The 14,914-nt window shown below is 41.7% G+C and overlaps 1 protein-coding gene across 1 annotated transcript in view; it reads right to left on the bottom strand.

Annotated features, from left to right (window-relative positions):
• top2b (DNA topoisomerase II beta) overlaps window positions 1–14,914 on the bottom strand; it is a 29,286-nt gene that overhangs the window by 10,014 nt on the left and 4,358 nt on the right. The window contains exons 3-26 of the mRNA XM_020638642.3: window positions 14,802–14,892; window positions 12,511–12,574; window positions 10,715–10,860; window positions 10,372–10,469; window positions 9,475–9,687; window positions 9,174–9,347; window positions 8,290–8,391; window positions 8,058–8,195; window positions 7,800–7,938; window positions 6,844–7,001; window positions 5,799–5,924; window positions 5,608–5,718; window positions 4,679–4,784; window positions 4,460–4,569; window positions 3,576–3,668; window positions 3,129–3,243; window positions 2,771–2,892; window positions 2,530–2,678; window positions 2,207–2,438; window positions 1,835–1,969; window positions 1,521–1,721; window positions 954–1,149; window positions 781–872; window positions 356–511 (exon numbers count right to left, since the gene is read on the bottom strand). Of these exons, the coding sequence (XP_020494298.2) occupies window positions 356–511; window positions 781–872; window positions 954–1,149; window positions 1,521–1,721; window positions 1,835–1,969; window positions 2,207–2,438; window positions 2,530–2,678; window positions 2,771–2,892; window positions 3,129–3,243; window positions 3,576–3,668; window positions 4,460–4,569; window positions 4,679–4,784; window positions 5,608–5,718; window positions 5,799–5,924; window positions 6,844–7,001; window positions 7,800–7,938; window positions 8,058–8,195; window positions 8,290–8,391; window positions 9,174–9,347; window positions 9,475–9,687; window positions 10,372–10,469; window positions 10,715–10,860; window positions 12,511–12,574; window positions 14,802–14,892 (3,267 nt within the window). The remainder of the gene's footprint in view (window positions 1–355; window positions 512–780; window positions 873–953; window positions 1,150–1,520; window positions 1,722–1,834; window positions 1,970–2,206; window positions 2,439–2,529; window positions 2,679–2,770; window positions 2,893–3,128; window positions 3,244–3,575; window positions 3,669–4,459; window positions 4,570–4,678; window positions 4,785–5,607; window positions 5,719–5,798; window positions 5,925–6,843; window positions 7,002–7,799; window positions 7,939–8,057; window positions 8,196–8,289; window positions 8,392–9,173; window positions 9,348–9,474; window positions 9,688–10,371; window positions 10,470–10,714; window positions 10,861–12,510; window positions 12,575–14,801; window positions 14,893–14,914) is intronic.

Genomic DNA, 14,914 nt, shown 5'->3' with positions numbered 1-14,914 from the left:
TGTGTCTGCTTCTTTTTGTCATGTTGTTGTGACTTCCCTGTGTTCAAGGGGTCCAGTATTTCTTAACTTTAAAGTTTATTTTCTCTCCTTTAACACACACAGAAATCGCATAGAACTACTTTAAACTGTGTTTTTATGAAGTGCCACTTTATGTCTGTGAAAAAAAAGTTTCACCTTATGACTTTTTTACCCTGACTATCCCCAGAAATTAAATCGTAAATGTCTTTTTTTTTTTAAACTACATGATAAACAGCGGAATAGTCCAGTTCTCTTTTCATAAAAACACGAACTTACCTGCTTCATCAAGGTGTAATTAGTGCGATTGAAAGAAATAAAAATGTATGATCAATAATACCTTTATGTCCCTCTGTTTGAGCAGTTCCTCCACCCTCTCTTTAGTCAGGCACCACAGAGGCATGTTGAGGATGTAGTTGAAGTTGGGTCCTGATGAGGATCCAGAGTCAATCGAGCTGTCGCTGTCATCAGCGTCGCGGAAATCTTCTTCCTGAGACTGTCAGAGATAAACAGGAAACACTGCAATGATTAATGTGTAATGTATTAATGTACATCTACTCTATGATGTAAGTCGCTTTGGATAAAAGCGTCTGCTAAGTGAATTGTAACACTGTAATGTGTAAGAGCAGCACCCCCTAGTGTTTGATATTAATATGACTAAGACCATTTCTTTGGGAAAAGCATTATCTAATGTTTTCATCTGGTTGTGTCATTGTTGCTTAAATGTGTGTGTGCAGATGTATTCCAAAGCCGTTGTGCCAGTACCTTCTCCTGAGACTTGGACCAGGCAGCAACTGGATCAGACTCGAAACCCTTCGTGACCAGCATACGGATCAGCTCACGCTTGGATTTGTTTTCTGTAAGCACAAAGAAATACGGTTTACAAATAGAATCATAATAAATGAATCACATTAAATTGACATTTTCCTTGTTTTTACCGATTGAGATTTTCCCTTCGATCTTCTCCAGTACAAAGCGGGCCTGGTTGGACAGTTTAGAGGCCTCGGCTCCCAGGCTGCCCAGCGACCAGTCCTTCCTCAGTTTGTAGTAGTGCAGACGGAGCTCGAAGAATTCCTTGAGGATGTCCTGGACTGAATCGTACCTCTTCAGACAACCCATGTGGTCAAACAGCACCTGAGGAGCACGTGGTTTAAAATCAGTTAATCACAAACTAAAAAAAAAAAAAACTTAACCAGGAATTCATTTAAAAACATGGCCAATTTATTTTTATACATTTCAAAGTCTAAATGAGTAACAGGTTCAAAAAAGTTTTAGGATTTAACAAGTTGACCGCTTCAAGCAGGCAGCAGCAAAATGGGCTGCAGTGGCTGCAGAGTTACACTTGGCAGGTTCAGATTAGAAAAAAAATATAGAAACACAGGCTAACTTTTAAAGAAGATTAGGTAAACTCCTGGGGCACTGGTGGCCTAGAGGCTAATATCCTTGAAGGTTTAAGTTTGACCTGCAGCTTTTTAGTAAGAGAAACCCATGAAATCAGTGTTTACCATGGAGTTGCAGGTCAGGCTGGACTGCAGCTTGAAGACTTTGTGGAGTCCAGCTGCCTCGGACTGCGCCAGCTTCTCTTCAGACATGCGCACCACAAACTTGACTGTGGTGTCGGTGTGGTACTCCTTATAATCGTTGATTAGAGCTGGTGTTTTGTCAGTGCCCTGCAGCATGGGCTCCAGCACAGACTCTTTATAAGACTGAAAAAAAAAAAACAGGGAAGAAACATGGATTATTTACAATGATAGAAAGACAATTAGGAGAAAATAACTGACTAGATACTTTGTAATCAAATAAATAGGCCGAGTCTTACCTGTGTCCATGTCCGAACAGGAAGCTCTGTGATCTCGATGGTGTTCCTGTCGATGACTGACACCTCTCCACTCACCAGAAACTGGTTCTGACCCAGTTCATGGAGCAACCCTTTGAAGCCTTTGTAGCTGGGAAGCTGTTTCAAACCAAAATACACACAAGATGGATCTCAGAGAACAGTCAAAATTTCTACCAAAAAGGAAAAAAAATCTAATATAAATATAAATATATTTGTCTGCATGTTCAGTCAAAGCAACATGCCATGAAGGGAACCAATCAGGAAAGCTAATCTGTGATTTTACACAAGTTTTAACACAGTATGTCAATTCTGTCCGCCAGGGGTCTCTCTGCTCTTAACACTCAAGCTGTTTACCATTGGCAGGGGGTCCTGGTTGTTAAGCAGGCGGTTGATGTTGTTGACGATCTCTCGGGTGTCGTAGTTGGGGATCTTACATGCCCATCCTGTGCCGATGCCCTCGGCTCCGTTCACCAGTACCATTGGGATGATGGGAATGTACCACTCGGGCTCCACCTTCTGGTTGTCGTCAAACAGGAACTTGAGCAGGTTTGAATCCACAGCGGGGAACAAGAGCTTGGCGAGAGGACTGTGGGAAATGAGACCAATATTATAAAACTTTTGTAATCAAATGATATCTCTTAATATAATACTTCTGTTTCTGTTAATGGGTGTTTTACCTGAGCATAGTGAAGATGTAACGAGGGCTGGCAGCGTCTTTGCCACCGTTGATGCGAGTACCAAACTGACCCAGAGGCTGCAGGACGTTCACGTTGTTACTGCCCACAAAGTTCTGAGCCAAGTTCACGATGGTCTGCATGAGAGCTGTCTGCAAGACAAATGGGAAATTGCTGCTTATTTATAGTGTGGATGATGCATAGAAATCTCAACCGATCTTTGAAGTCAGTGATCCAACTTTACCTCTCCGTGATGGTATGCAGACATCTCTGCCACTGAACCGGCCAGCTGTGCTACCTTCACTTCCCTCTTGTCATTCCTCTTCATGCAGGTGAAAATCACCTTCCTCTGGCCCGGCTTCAAACCTGCAGAAGAAACACAGCACATGGTTTTGAATATTCTTCTGCACTTCGACTTAAGGTAAGGAATAACACCCAGAAATCATTACACACACACACACACACACACACACACACACACCAAATAAATACATAAAAAAAATCACAAAGAGAAGGTGAGATGTGAAAAATCTTGGCATTCTGGTAAACATAATTTAAGTTTGGAGCAGCACATCTTATTGAGGATTTTAATTCATACTAACCGTCAACCAGGGAGGGGATGGATCGCTCGTTGTCAGAGTTGGAGAACAGAATCAGCTCTTTGTTAATGAAGTCGTTGTAGGACAGATGCCTGGCCTGAGTCCCGTACAGATATTGCTGGAAAAAAAACACAATAAAAAAAAAAAATGATGCACAGACTTTAATCAGTGCTAAAAATGTGTCATCAGAGAGGTTAAAGATGAGTTTCAGGAAAGGAATAATCCTCCTAAAAGATCAACAAACTGGTATAGAATATACAACAATTTGTCATTTAGGTAAATCTTTAACAACACACTAAGAAAACCACTTAAAGCTTATCCAGCTCCACTTCATCACAGAGTCTGTAAAGCTGGAACCACAGAACTACCACAAACAGAGCAGCACATAAACACATCTAGACTCTCTTTCCTTCGTCGCTGCCTCGCAAAACTTTGAGAAAAGCCACAAACCTCTGGCAGGCCGTGCATCCTCCTCTGGCGTCTGTCCTCCATGAAGTTGGTCAGCCACTCCTTCCTGTCGTCCGTCTTTTTCTTACTGAAGGCCTGAAGCAAAGAAAAACACACACCTAAGAGCTCAGCAACACTTACTGCATATTTAGTGTGTTTTTTTTTGTGAAGACAATAACATGTAAAATTTGAAGCCAACGCAAAAGTGACAAAAAAATGTGATTCCTCGAGAGTCCACTAGTTGCAAATGAACCCCTCCCACCTCAGTAGGTCCCATTATTACAGCAGAAAGAAACATGTTTCAAATGGGAAAAAAGAAATTATTTCTTTATTAGTAAAAACTGTACAGGGTGATTTTACCTGTTTACCTTACCCCTAAGAATTAACGTATCATTTGCATGATTAGGGGCGTGGCCTGGTTGATTGACAGGTGGGCGTGTTGTAGCCGTTTGCTAGAGGCTTAAAGCCAGCTTTAGCTTAACGTCTTGATTAATAGAAAGTTGGGTCTGCCATCGTTGGGCTTCAAAACATCGCTTCAGAAACCAATGGGTGACGTCACTGAAACTATGACCATGTGTTAAACGCTCTATGATTAGCCCCTGTACATTTTTAAGAAATGCAAGAGAATAACTGTGCCACAGATCTAACTTTTCAAGGGTTACAAAGGTCAGAAAGGAGCTACTGAATTTAGACATATCTCGGCCTAGGTAGACAAATGTCCAGCGTTTGAAGAAAAATCATGAGAAATGAGCTTGAGTTCTTGCGCCAGTTTCTCTCTTGTGGGAGAAATTCTGATTTTCTTCCAGCCTGAGGTCAGCATTAGGACGCTGCATTGAATTGTTAAACAGCATTACACTGGAAAGTATTTCTCACTACTCATTACTCACCAGAGTGATGGCGGCGTCGTCCTCTGCTCCGCCGTATCGGAATGTGATGCGATGCTTCTCCATGTCAGCAAAGTATTCCTTTGCCTCTTTGCTTGTACTTGTACCCAAACCTGGAGCAAAGATTTAGCATCCATAATCAAATACGTACTCAGAAACAACACTCCGAGGTTTTCATTTGGACAGTTTGAATTTGTATATGTAAAAACTTGAGGAGCAAACCTTTGTAGTACTTTATATGCCATGTTTTATAATTCTCTGTCTGTTTCTTCCACTCATCGAACTCTGGGATGCTGTAGAAGGCCATCTCCTGCTTGTTCTTGTTAACCTAGAGAAAACAATCATATGGATATGTTTTACAATTCTACAATTCATTTAGCAGCACGTGCATCAGAGAGGAAGTACAACACAAGAAAGGATCTGGAAAAGAGGAAACAATGTCAGTAAGTGCAAATGATCAGCTTTGAGTCTGATTGGACAAACAGGTGCTGACAGGAAGTACACAGAGGCGGAGCACAACATCGACGGCTGTTCTTGAGAGCTCTAATCAATATAGGAACAATCTTAAAATCATTGTTATCAAACAACCATTGTCATCATCATCATTAAGGTCGTACAGAAGGTATTCATGACAGAGCTGGGTCTCCATTGTTGTTTGTGGTGAGTTTTTAGCACCTGCTACATCGAGATATACTCCGTCATTACGCCTTTGTACTTTTAAATTAAACCCAACAACTTTTATCCTACTCTCAAAAAATGGCATGCAAAATATCTGATGCTCCGAATCGGAAAATCCACTCGCATGTCCCCTCAGGTTGGAACAACGTGTAAAAAGTTCTCAGACTTGACATCATACGACTCAAAAATACGAGGTATGAAAGTAAATTTGGGGTTTATGGTAAAAAGAAAGAAATTAAAATGTGACTTTGTCGATGTGGTAATGACGCTCAGTTACTTTCCTGCAGGTCAGCTCTGAGGAATAAAATGAAACACATCATCTTTGTCACTTTTTGACTTCCTCTCGTCCTCAGTTTTGAGGTTCCTCATGTTCATATCCGACAATCATGTCTATTTGCATATTACAGATCAGCTTAATACAGGTGCAGCTTCATTATGAGCAGTAACTGTAAAATCGAGAGTCTCTTTCTTACTTTGACGATAGGTGTGATGAACTCCTCCAGGAATGTGTGCTTCAGCAGGGACGGCCAGTTGTGGTGGAAGAAGTTGATGAGCAGACCTTTGATATGGGAGCCATCTTGATCCTGGGGATAAGTGAAGAATGTTAGAACTGCTGTTTTTACTGTGAGCGTGAAGCTGTGCGAGTGTCCGCGAGAAAGGTCACCTGATCGGTCATGATCATGATCTTGCCGTAACGCAGGCTCCTCAGGGACTCTGGGTCTTCGTAGCTCTTCTTGTACTGAAGGCCCACGATTTTGATGATGTTGTTGATTTCGGCGTTTTCCATGATCTATTGAGAGAGGGGAAAAAAGTCAAGTCAAATGTTAGCAGAAAATAATGAAGTAATATTGTGAAAACTAATTTAGAATCAGAATCAGTCACAGATTACAGCTTCTTGTCATAATAATAAATATAAATTTGACTTTTATAGCGCTTTTCTGAATACTCAAAGGAATAACACACAATGTTAATAATACACAAGGAATAACAACAAAACAAAACGATGAAACATTACAACGAAGAAATAAAAGAAGAAGGATGAGAGTTGAGATTGTTAGTGGTTGTAGGCGATGTTGAAGAGGTGAGTTTTTAGGGATTTCTTGAAAGAAGTGAGTGAGGGGGAGTCTCTGAAGTTTTTTGGGAGTGAGTTCCAGAGGGTGGGAGCGGCAGTGGAGAATGGACACACCTCCACATAACCCCCGAGGTCACCTGACAGGTCAAAACCGGGAACAATATACAATTTATGCTATTGAAAAAAAATCAGGTACCTGGAGCTATGCATAAACACTTAGTGTGTATGTGTGTTCCCGGTTTTGTAACACATGACCTGTCAGGTGACCTCAGAGGTTGTATAGATGTGGAGGTGTGTCCATTCACTTGTTCATTAATGATGAAGGGCGAGGGCCCGCAACGTTACATGAGATTTTTCCCTTAAATTCAATTTAATTGGAGCAACTTCTGGTGTAGGGACTCAGTGTTGTTTCTCCATTTAGAGACAGCACATTGGATAGAGCTGGAAAGCAGGGATAGAGAGAGAGAGTGGGGAACGACATGCGGGAAAGGAGCCACAGGCTGGATTCGAACCCTTGCCGCCCACCCGGAGGGCCACAGCCTCCACGCTTGAGCGAACGCACCAACCACCAAGTTCCCCGCACCCCCATCCAGGTATACTTCTGTGGCAGAAATGTCCCAGTTATCCGGTCTCCTACCTGTTTGTGTGTTGCTTCTCGCACATTTAGGATCTTTCCTCTCAGTGGAAACACTCCGTAGCGATCGCGCCCGATGACTCCCAGTCCAGAGACGGCCAGAGACTTGGCCGAGTCTCCCTCAGTGAGGATCAGTGTGCATTCAGACGAGTGTTTGCCACCTAGGACATGAATACAGATGAAAAAAATACATCAATAGATTACAACAGGTGAACATAATACTCAGGAAGCAGTTTCAACATTAAAGGGGACCAAAAAAAAAAAATCAACTTCTTCAGTGTTTTTAAACATATATCTGGGTAACCTAAGTGTCTACTGACACACAAAATGTGAAATAAACCCATCCAGTCCTTTGTTTGTGGTCGGCATAAGTCTTACAACACAGAGAAAATGCTCTGTTTCAAATTTGCTCTCCTTGTGATGTCACAGTGGGATTCTGGTAAAAAAAAAAAAAAAAAAAACTTTTGCGCAGGTCCACCATATTTATTCTCGCTACAGAGGAGTGATGTCTACCGGGAAAACTCAGGGGGGGGGGCTTATTGCATTTAAAGAGACACACAAACCAAAACGGAGCGTTCTGAGAGAGCTGGTTTATACAGGGTCACAAACCTCCTCTGGTGCTTGATTCATGTTATATTTTGACCAAAGCACAGCACAGATGTTTCATTTAGACCACAGGGGACTGAAAAGGTGGAGAAGAGGGATAATATGTCCTCTATAAAGAGACCGCCTTCACTCTGCAGTTGAGGATAATTAAGTTTTGATGTAGTATATGTAATCTATGACATACTCTATATTCCAGATTCAATCCCCAACAGTATGAATCACCTTTTCAGTAATCACACAATGTGTCACTGTCTCCCTCTTTACTCCACATCAACATTTCAGAGGCTTTGTGGGAGATAACCAGTGTAACACTTTCTACCACACATTCATCTATAATCACAGTGTTAACACACCAGCATCGTTGGCGTCGTCTAGCTTGGGGATGCCTTTGATCTTGCTGTACTTCACGGACGAGCACTTCTTATTCAGCTGCGTCTGAGCTTTGAACTTCACCCAGTTGAGGATACTCTCGACGATGCCGCAGTTGGTTGCCTGTGGGGGACAAAGACACCAAATGCTTTCATGACTGATGCCCAGCTATTTTATAACACTACTACTAGCGGAGCCTGGAATGGAGTGAGGAGATGAAAGTAACTGTGAAGCATCCTTACAGCCCTGACAAACTTGTCCGACAGAAGGCACTTTGACCCGAAGCTCTTGGTCTGGAGGGTCATGTTCTCCTTGGTCTGGGAGTCGAAGGAGGGATTCTCGATCAGAGCGTTCACAAACACCCAGATGTGGTTCTTCACCTGAGGCCCAAATGAGAGACAGATCCCAGATCAGTTTTCACCGCGGCCAACTGGAGTTAGAAATGCTGCATATAAGAATCGTTTGTAATCGTACCTGGAAGGGTTTGACAGACACTCCAGCCTTGTTCTTCTTCTTCACCACTTCAATAAGTTTGGAAACGATCTGGTCCACTACATAATCAACGTGTCGGCCACCCTGAAACAAAATACACACACCCTCTGGGTTAGAAGTAATAAGATAGTAGACTCGCACAGATTTTACACTGTCACAACACTTTTAACTAGCCTGGCACAGCTGCACGTTTAATAAATACAAACAGGTCTCACATAGACGTCGTATCAGGGTTACATGTGCCCGTTTCTATCGGATTATAAACGGTATCGCGGGTAGTTGTCCAGCAGATTGATATCAACTTTCAAATTGTCAGGCGAGGAATAAACAAATAATAAAAAAATGAGTAATAGCCTTTTAAATATTGCTTTCCCACACATGGAGAATATTTGCCGACCATTTTAGCATTTTCTATCCTTACATCTGTATAAGATTGCCAATTGTGACCGATGCACTAATGTACAGTCTCCCCTTGCTCGTCACACCTCCTACACGTGCAAGTGGTGTTTGACACCCACTCAGATCAGAGGGAGAGCAACACCTCCAATCAAAAAACTGCTGTACATAGTCCTGCTACTCAAGCTCGTTCAAAATTCTTTTTATGCCTTTATTGAAGAGACAGGACAGTGGATAGAGTCAGAGAGCTGGGAACAACATGCAGGTCAGATTCAAACCTGTGCCGTCCCCTTGAAGGACTGCAGCCTCTGTATGCGAGGCCCTTAAATCCGACACTAGACGACCAGCGCCCCAAAAATGTGGGCTATTTTAGCAAACTTTTCGGGGGAATTATTTTATCCACCCGTGAATGACCCTGAAAGTCACACATTAAAAGCAATATGTTCTTCAACTGCTTTTTATAAGGATACCTTGGTTGTGGCAATGCTGTTCACAAAGCTGGTTTGCTGGAATCCTTTCTCGCTCATGGTGAGGCAGACCTCCCACCGATCGTTTACAGTCTCGTTCACCACCTTCAGGCTCACACCCGTTTCGTCCACTTTGTCCTTCACATACAGATCCACATAGCTGCGGAAGCCGGTAATCTTCACGGGCAGAGAGGGTAAACACAAATTAGATTCAATTAATAATATTCACCCGCGTTACACTTTTGCACTGCACTCTAAGAATGTTAGGCTTGAACGTGTAATGAGATTGACAGTGAGGACTTACAGGCAATTTTTTCCCGTTGAACGTGACTTTGACCCCCTTGCAGGAGCCGGCTACATCGTAAGCTCTGCGGGTAAGAAGCGCTACAATATCTTTGTCCAGTTTCTCCATCTTGAACTTGGACAGGTCAGGCTGGAACGTCACGCAGGTGAAATCCTCCCCGTCGAAGAACTTGATCTTCGGCTCAGCGGTCTTGCTCATGTTGTTCTGCCACGTCTGAGGACGGCAAACAAGAAAATATGTCATATCCACTTCTGCTTTTGTTCTACTTTCTAACAGACAAAGAAAATGCCACAAAGTCTTCTGTGCATACGTTTGTACTTTATTAACCGTGACCTCTTACTGTAACAATTGTGCCCATACAACCTCGGAGGTGCAACCAAGAAAGGGGATAACATACACAACCTTACCTTAGGCATGAGCACATGTCAACACCTAAAAAACAGCAATTACTTCATTTAACAAACAGCTGTTGTAAAAAGGTAAAACTGGCTACAATCAGATCAAGTTGTCACTGTCTGAAAAACAAGACAACCATCTTGAAGTAAAAGATAACTGAATTGAAGTTGCCAAAGAGCAGATTAGCATTTTTTAAGATGTTTGTTGTCATGTCGGTTTAAGACCTACAATCGTGTAACAAACATTCAATAACAAAATCAAGGAAGCTGTACTAAAATTAACGCCTAAAAGTCTGCTACATTACACACATACACAGTACAAAGCAGGAAATATACATTGTTACTTGATCATTATAGCCATGCTCTGTATGGTACAGTTTGCTTCAACTGTTTGGTCTTAATTTGAAGCGTGTGTCAGCATTTTCTATAAGACGCAGCAGTGCATCTTATACACTTTTTACGGAAGCTATGAATTAACCTTTTTCAAAAGAGACATCCTTACCTGTTTGAAGCTGTGTCTGTATTCCTTGCAGGCAGTTTCCACTGTGAACTTGGTACTGAATATGTTGCAGAGTTTAGCACCGTACCCATTCCTTCCACCTGGAACCAAAACACAGAGTCAGTCACGATAACAAAAGTCACACCAGAAAAAAAATTCAGAAGTATTACAGAAGGTTTTAAAATATGGGCCTAATTCATACTTTCATACGCAGACTGTAAGAACAAAAAGTTTTGGACTTTCTCCACGGGATTGCTTTAGCACACAGGCTGTAAAATAATTTATAAACTAACAAAAGCTACAATTCCACGTTGAGAACAGCTGATGTTAAGAAGGCTCCTCTGACCTGTGACTTTCTTCTGATCGTCGTCGTAGTTGCTGGAGGTCAGCAGGTGACCGAAAATGAGAGCTGGGACGTACATCTTCTCGTCCTTGTGCTCCACCACAGGAATTCCTTTGCCGTTGTTCCAGATAGTAATGGTATTGGAGTCACTGGTGGAGGCAGAGAAAGGACACGGATGAGTTTTAAGAACTTATTGAAAAGGATCTGGTCATGAAAATTAGAAATAAACCAATCTGTAAAGTGGGGGATTTCACTGTAAAGGGTGCTAACAGAGATGTTTCTTGGGACAAAGACAAATCTAAAAGGTTTGACTTCGTCTTGGAGTTTTTGTTGATTCTTTTAATTGAAAAAAAAAGGGTCTCTGCACACCTCAATGAGTGACAGGTTTATCGGAGGAGGGTGTAAAGACGATGAGGGAAAACTCCTGCACACCATCTCACTTTCTGCTGATACAGTCATTGAAAAAGTTAAATATTCACATTTTACCCATCAAAGTCTAAAAAGGAAACGTCATCATTGATCATTCCAAGTACTAGTACTGAACTAAGTTGGGTAAAATATGAAAGTTTAATCTTTCTTTTGTGACTCATTATGATTTATTAAACTCTCCTCTGGCTGATGATGCATCTAGCAGCTTCAGATGATCATCATTCTCAGTCATCCTCTGATTGGTTGACTGAGTCAGTCTAACAGGGGGGATGTCTTGATGCTGCCTTTACACCTGATGAAGGCCGTTTAGTCTGAAACATGGTGTGGTGATTCAATAAATATATCAGCACAAGGCGATTGTGAAGGACTTCTCCTCATTGTTTTGATTGAAACAGTACATGTGTAACAATCTCTGTTGACCTGAAAGGACTGGACAGAAATACTGGCCCAGAAATAGTTTTTTTCCAGGTTATAACGATGTAGTAGTTCGGCCACTGAATCTATTTTCCTTTAAGATCTGTAGCAATTAAAGTCATGTCATAATAAGAGCATAAATTCTTGCATTATTAACATTTTTAAAAGATAACTCCTTTGGCCTAACTATAAATCTGATCATCCTCGAGTCCAAGTTGGTGTTTATTTTATTTTTTAAGACATCACCTGCAGGGGGGCAGAAAACCAAGCGTATGCCTCAAGCCAAGGCTGCCGCCAGCAGAGAGATATAAAAATCTCTGTCATCAGTCAGTACCCCCCACCTCTGATATGATATCATGCATCTGGTGTTGTGGTGGCGGAAAATACTGACACCAGTGTTTAATGAGCTCACCCACCAACAGGCTGAGGGAGCTGTGGAGAGAGGCATTAACATCTTTATAAAGCCACATTAGGCAGCAGAGACCTGAGAGCAGCAGAGCTAATGGTGTCATTTATACAGCAGCGGTCGTTACTGCAGAGACAGCAGCAGCTCGGCTGAAGGACACGCTACTGTTTAAGCAGTCTGATGTGAATGCGGTTGGCAGGCCGGAGGTGTGCTGCATATAAAGAGGAGCTCAGTGCATTTCAGCACAGGCTCATTATGCTCCTGTTCTGCTTGGATTCATGTCTCATATATCCTCCATCTACTGCAGGTATTCACAACGCCTGGTTATATACACAGCCACCTGAACACAGCCAGGGCTTTAAGACATCGTAAATTACCAATAAAGAAAGAAAGACTCCCATTAAGACACAAATCTTTTTGCGTCCAGCTGCTAGTAGGTTCTAATGAGCTTTAAGTATTTAATGTTTTCTTAGAAAGGCAAAAAGAGACAAAATCGACTTTTGGTCACTAATGATACACTCTCCTTCATACTCTGAAACACCGTACTTACGGATCAATGGTGATCTTTATGCCGGTCATGTTCTTGTCTCTTTGTTTGTTGTCCGCTGCATTGACTGTCGAGAGAGGGAAATAAACATTTAATCAAGAAACATGATGCTGGAAAACAAACTTTAGGATATAGAAAAATAGACAAGAAAAATGTTCTGTGCTACAAAGACTTCACCTCATCGCACCGGAACGACGAGAAGCAGAGAGACCCTTTATTAAAGATAAGTTCGATGTCACTTAAGCTAGTGCAGATATTGCAAGAAACTAATGACCTGAACAAATGGCACAACCAACATGAGTCAGCAAGAACTCTGTGAGACTCAAAACATATCAATAACGTACGCCGGGAAGCGTGTTTTCAAACCCCACTTGCCTAAACAAGGGCAGGAGCCACAGAGGAAACTCCATGCATGAGGAGATTGGGATTTGGGTGATGATTAAAACGTTAGAGCCTGTTGTAATGAGCCAACTTTCCAAAATGTAAAACTTATTGGGTGACACAAATTTGAGAAAATCCTGTATTTCAGTATTATAGAATATACTAAATACTAAAAAATAACCATCACTAAAATGTTACCATCGTTTTATCATGTAAAAATAAGTAAGGGTTGAGGAGAATATAAGTTTAACATTAAGATGGATGACAGGTTATGAGATCCCGGAGAGTCATCAACATTCAAATTCAAATTAAAAAAAACTTTATTTGTCACCAGGGGGCAATTCAAAAGGCACACAGAGCTGCACTTTGGACTTTAATCACCTGCACTGTCAGTTAAGTAGTATAACGACAGTGCAGGAAGACTGAAAATGTTAACCAATATATAAAAGTGTCCACATGCTGAAAACAGGAGGTCACAAAGTCAACCGATCTGATTTCTGTAAAATGTTTGTCATTCACATTAAATTAGCTGAGAGTGAATCTTTCCTGAGTGCGTACTCCTCCTGACCTGTTCCCTAATTATACAAACACAGAATTAAGAGCCACACAATGAAACTGTGTCATTAATCTAACACCTTTGTAATCAAACAGGCTGAGATGAAAAGAAATCATCAACACTCTCATACCGGATGACACTGGAGCACTTCTCTATCAGAGGTATCAGCCGCTCGGAGCATTACTCCCACATTTTACTGACTCATTGAAACCAACAGATAAGACTGTTAAACTACTGCATTAACCTTTGTGGCTACACAAACGCATGGCACAGCATTGGAGATCCAGCACTTCAGGACAGGATTCTGCAGTCCACTAACATCTGATACACAAACGATGACAAAGGAATCCTGGCCACATCCTGGCCAAGGAAGGCCGTTGGTTTGAAAGGGATGTTAAATAAGCCATCTGTGTTAAAGTAGAAAAAACATATCTTAACCGAGGCGGTGGTCTGAGACACCATCTTTCACCGACCTACAATGCGGTTTTGAAATCTCTCCCAAAACAACTGAAGCCCCATTCCCACCTTGGAACATGTGACTCCAACGACCCTGATGACTCTAGGCGGAACTGGGTCAACGACTCTGACGGGAGTCATCCTTGATTATTACCAATAATCCAGAGTCTTAAATTTCTAGCTTTGTCCACCAGATAGTTAAAAATTGAAAAAGCTCTTCGGAGGAGGAGAGGTGAGACATCTTCAACTAGTCCAGTTGCCTTTGGATCAAGCTTTGGATTTACCCATGACCTGGATGACCTCTGAACCTACACAAACATTAACCTTTATGAACTGAAGAACGCTGCCCGAGCATACATGCACTTAACCAGGGATCATAGGGCTGTACCTGCGACAGAATTTTGTCAGTCGTATCAGATAAGGTTTTGAACTGCAACTATTGACTCCTTGTTCCAAATTTGTAAAATAACCTACACAAGTCTCATATTTGACCTTTAAGATGCACATTCAACACAGTTTTGAATGAGTGAGGCGTGCATTACAACATTTCCACCCTTCTAGATTTCTATTCATACTAAATAATTTTCACAAGTGAGGCCGGTTTTATTCACTCATGATTCGATTTGTCAACAACACTTACGTTATTTCTCTGTTTCCTACAAAATGTCTACATTCATGCCGCAAACGGAGCACAAAAAGACAAGCTAACAAACAGCTCCACATAGTCCTAGATCCATGCTGCTGAACCGTCCCAACAGCAGGCTTGTGATTCAGTGAATGACATTTATACACAGATAATAAGCCGTCAATATCCCACTTACAGAAGAGACAAAATCTCAAATAAAAAATAAACAGTTATGCTAAACTCTGCAGAAAGAGAACAGCACCTTTTCTTACTCACCGAGAATTTCATCAAAGATTTTGTAGAGTCCAGGGACGTAGGTGATCTCCCTCTGGTTCATCCCGATGTCTTCATCAAAAACCCACATTTGCTGTGAAGAAAATACACAAATG

Source organism: Labrus bergylta, chromosome 19 (assembly GCF_963930695.1).
Source record: "Labrus bergylta chromosome 19, fLabBer1.1, whole genome shotgun sequence".
NCBI classification, from domain to species: Eukaryota; Metazoa; Chordata; class Actinopteri; order Labriformes; family Labridae; genus Labrus; species Labrus bergylta.
This window is presented reverse-complemented; position numbering and strand designations above follow the sequence as displayed.